This window comes from Elephantulus edwardii, unplaced genomic scaffold (assembly GCF_000299155.1).
Source record: "Elephantulus edwardii isolate Elephantulus edwardi_28Jun2011 unplaced genomic scaffold, EleEdw1.0 scaffold00398, whole genome shotgun sequence".
NCBI lineage: Eukaryota > Metazoa > Chordata > Mammalia > Macroscelidea > Macroscelididae > Elephantulus > Elephantulus edwardii.
The window spans coordinates 1,007,191-1,010,531 of NW_006400148.1; the positions used below are offsets into that span (position 1 = coordinate 1,007,191).

General features: G+C 36.3%; 1 protein-coding gene across 1 annotated transcript in view; it reads left to right on the forward strand.

The window, feature by feature from the left end:
* Positions 1-3,341, forward strand: part of LRRIQ3 (leucine-rich repeats and IQ motif containing 3) — a 156,120-nt gene that overhangs the window by 145,037 nt on the left and 7,742 nt on the right. Inside the window, 1 exon segment of the mRNA XM_006902370.1 lies at positions 555-1,281. Within this exon segment, the coding sequence (XP_006902432.1) occupies positions 555-1,281 (727 nt within the window).

Here is a 3,341-nt window from a genome sequence, read left to right on the forward strand (position 1 = left end):
TTAAACCAGTCTGCTCCTTGGAGTCTGCTCCTTGGAGTCAAGGATTCTGAGGCTTCGTCTGACATACTCTGGACATGTTGCAAGGAGGGACCAGTCCTTGGAGAGGGAAATCCTGCTTGAGATGGTGGAGAGACAGTGCAGGAGAGGAAGATACGTTATGAGATGGATTTATTCAGTGATTTGGATAATGGGAGTGGTGTGTTATGGATGGAACATAACAATAACAACAACAACAACAACAACAACAATATATAGAACTTAAGTACTATGTATGAGTACATATGCTACAATTGAGTCAGAGAAAGTCAAATTATAGTGAGTGACAATGCAGGAAATATAGAAATCAAATGTTTCTCTATTAAAATGTATTAGCAGTAGTTCTCAAAATGAGAAGGCATTGTGAGTTCAGAAAAAAATATTTTTAAGAAAATTAAAAACTTTTTTAAAAGAAAAATAAGGTTTATTAATGCAACTTTCAAAAAGTTTTGATAAAAATAAATGGTACTCATCTTTAGTGTAATATACATTGTGTATTTGTTTGCTGTGTGATGCAGGTCAGAATATATCTGAAGATGAAATTGAAGACGAAGAATTGGAAACTTGTTTTAGGATAACAGTGTCCAAGTTACCTATATATACTTTACATTCACCTAAGGATGCTACTGCACAGAAAGAGCCCAAGCACCATCTTTTTCCTGCACATGCCCAGCCATCTTCTGCCTTTCATCAAAAACCAATAATTAAAAGTAACAACGTTTTAGACAAAATGTTACGGCAAGAGTTTTTAGCAACACACAGAAATGGCATAAAACTCCAAACAGTTCGTGATGTTGACACGTATTACTCAGAACTAAAGAAGTATGAAAGACAGGAACAAAAAGCAGCAGCTATAGCTATGGCCAAAGCGACCAAAAAAATAATTAGAGAAAACATTGAAGAAAATGAATACAAGAAAAAGCAAGCTATGCAACAACAAAATAAAAAAGATACCGAAGCAATTCAAAAAGGTTTGCAACAGAATTTCCAGAAGAGATTCAACTACATTGAAAAAGTTAGAGAAAGGAAAACTCAGTTTCTAGAACAAAAGAAACAAAAGGCTAAAGATCGTGCATACATTCAAGAATTAAGCAATAAGCATATTAATTTTGCCCAACAAATTATAAACGTAGACAGATTGAAGAAGAAAGCAGCTATTTTGAAACAAAAAAGCTACGTTGTTCAGCAACAATTAAAAATGGAACAATATAAAAAAGAATTACATAAACGCTTGAAAGAAATCAGGTAAGTGTAGTTTTGATGCTGGTGGAGGGGTGGGTTGTTTGGTTTGGGTTGTGTTTTTTTTTTTAACATCATTATAAGTGACTATCACATAGTAGGGGAAATCTGGTGGCCTAGTGGTAAAAAACTGCACTGTAATTCCAAAGATGTGTGGTTCAAATCTACCAGCTGCTCTGTGGGAGAAAGATGGGCAATTTTTCACTATGTGATTTATTGCCTCTGTAAACTCCTTGGAGGATCAGCTATGGGTTGATTCTGACTTGATGACGCACAATAACAACACCAGATAGTAAATGTTAAGGTCTAATAATGCAGAGTTTAACACAATGCCTTCCATTATAGCAGTCTGTTGTTGTTGTTGTTGTTGTTAAGTGCTGTCGAGTCACAGGCGACTCATAGCGACCCTATGAAGGAGAGTCCTTGACCCTTGGGTGCCTTTCATCCTCTCTCCAAGTTACTAGGATTTCTGGAGGCAAGCTATTATGGAAGTGAATGCCACTCCTCCTTCCAAGTATAACAGTCTAGCTTATGTATTAATAGAAAACAATTCTATTTAAACCCTAATCTCTACCCTCATCCAAGAAATCCTGCTGCTTCTAAAAGACTGTTTTTGTGACTGAGATACCTCACTCAGCATAATGTCCTCCGGGGTCACCCATTTTGAATAATATTGCCTGAGTTCCTTGTTTTTCAATGCAGCATAATATTCCATTGTGCGAATATACCACAGCTTCTCTGCCCATTCGTTTGTTGATGGGCATTTAAGTTGTTTCCAACTCCTTGCTATTGTAAACAAAGATGCAATAAACATGGGTATGCGTATATCTACTTGGATACCATTTATGGTCTCTTTAGGGTATATTCCCAGTAGTGGAATTGCTGGGTCAAATGGTATCTCTATTTGCAACTTTGTGAGAAAGCACCACATCGCTTTCCACACTGGTTGCACCATATTACACTCCCACCAACAGTGAATAAGGGTTCCAGTCTCTCCACAACCTCGCCAACATTTGTTGCTTGCGGTTCTGTTAAATTTTGCTAGTCTTACTGGGGTGAGATGATATCTCATGGTTGTCTTGATTTGCATCTCTCTCAGAGCTAGGGATTTTGAACATTTCTTCATGTGCTTGACGTCGGGGTGGGGATAAGACTGAGAAAAACTGAATGAAATATGTTAATGGCATTAAAATCTATGGGGAGAGAATAGTTTAAAAGTATTATATTTTAGGGCATTATGTTTATTGTAAGAGTACGGAATGAGGGTTGCAGAGTGGATTATATTTGGGGTTGGGGGTGTGGTTGGGGGAGGTGCGGGGGGGATTGTGTACCAGTGAGGGAGTTATTCTTTTGCTTTTGAAGGAGAGGAGCAAACGGGGGTAGGGGAGGGGGAAAAGGATGCAACAATGAATGAATGGAATTCCAAAATCTCTGTAGATGTTCATTGAAATGAAAAATAAAGAAATTAAAAAAGCCCTGCTTTTACAGGAGTATATGGAAGCATTATCAGTCTCTTGTTCAAACTGAGTGCTAGAAACCTGTCTTTTTCATATCTAGTCTCCATAATCAACATCTAATGTGTTTTCCTGTTTTATTAACTTTATTATTGCTATCCTTCCTTTGTAATTTTACTCTTCTACTTTTATTTAAAATTTTACTTGCTTACTATATCCTTCCAGCTGAGATAACTATAGCCACTCTCTATCATTTCTTCTGTTCATAATTTTGAATATGTTGATAGATTGAAGTTTCCCACAAAATAAAATCTAATCTTCTCTGATTGGCATTCTAGATATCACTATCTGTTCCAGTCTATATTCTCAGATTCATGTCATATGAAATTTTTCTTTCATAAGTTATTTCCTTTCCCCCTAAGAGTGTTCACTACCTCTTTGTTCCAGACCAAATAAATTATAAATTATTTATTATTCTCTACCCAAGTCAAAACTCTCTCTCTCTCTCTCCATATATATATAAAATAAATTTTGATAGTTGTAAAGGGGCTTTAAGCCTTTTGTTTATAGGGTCATTATGAGTCTTGTTCTACTTGAAGGCAATTAACAACA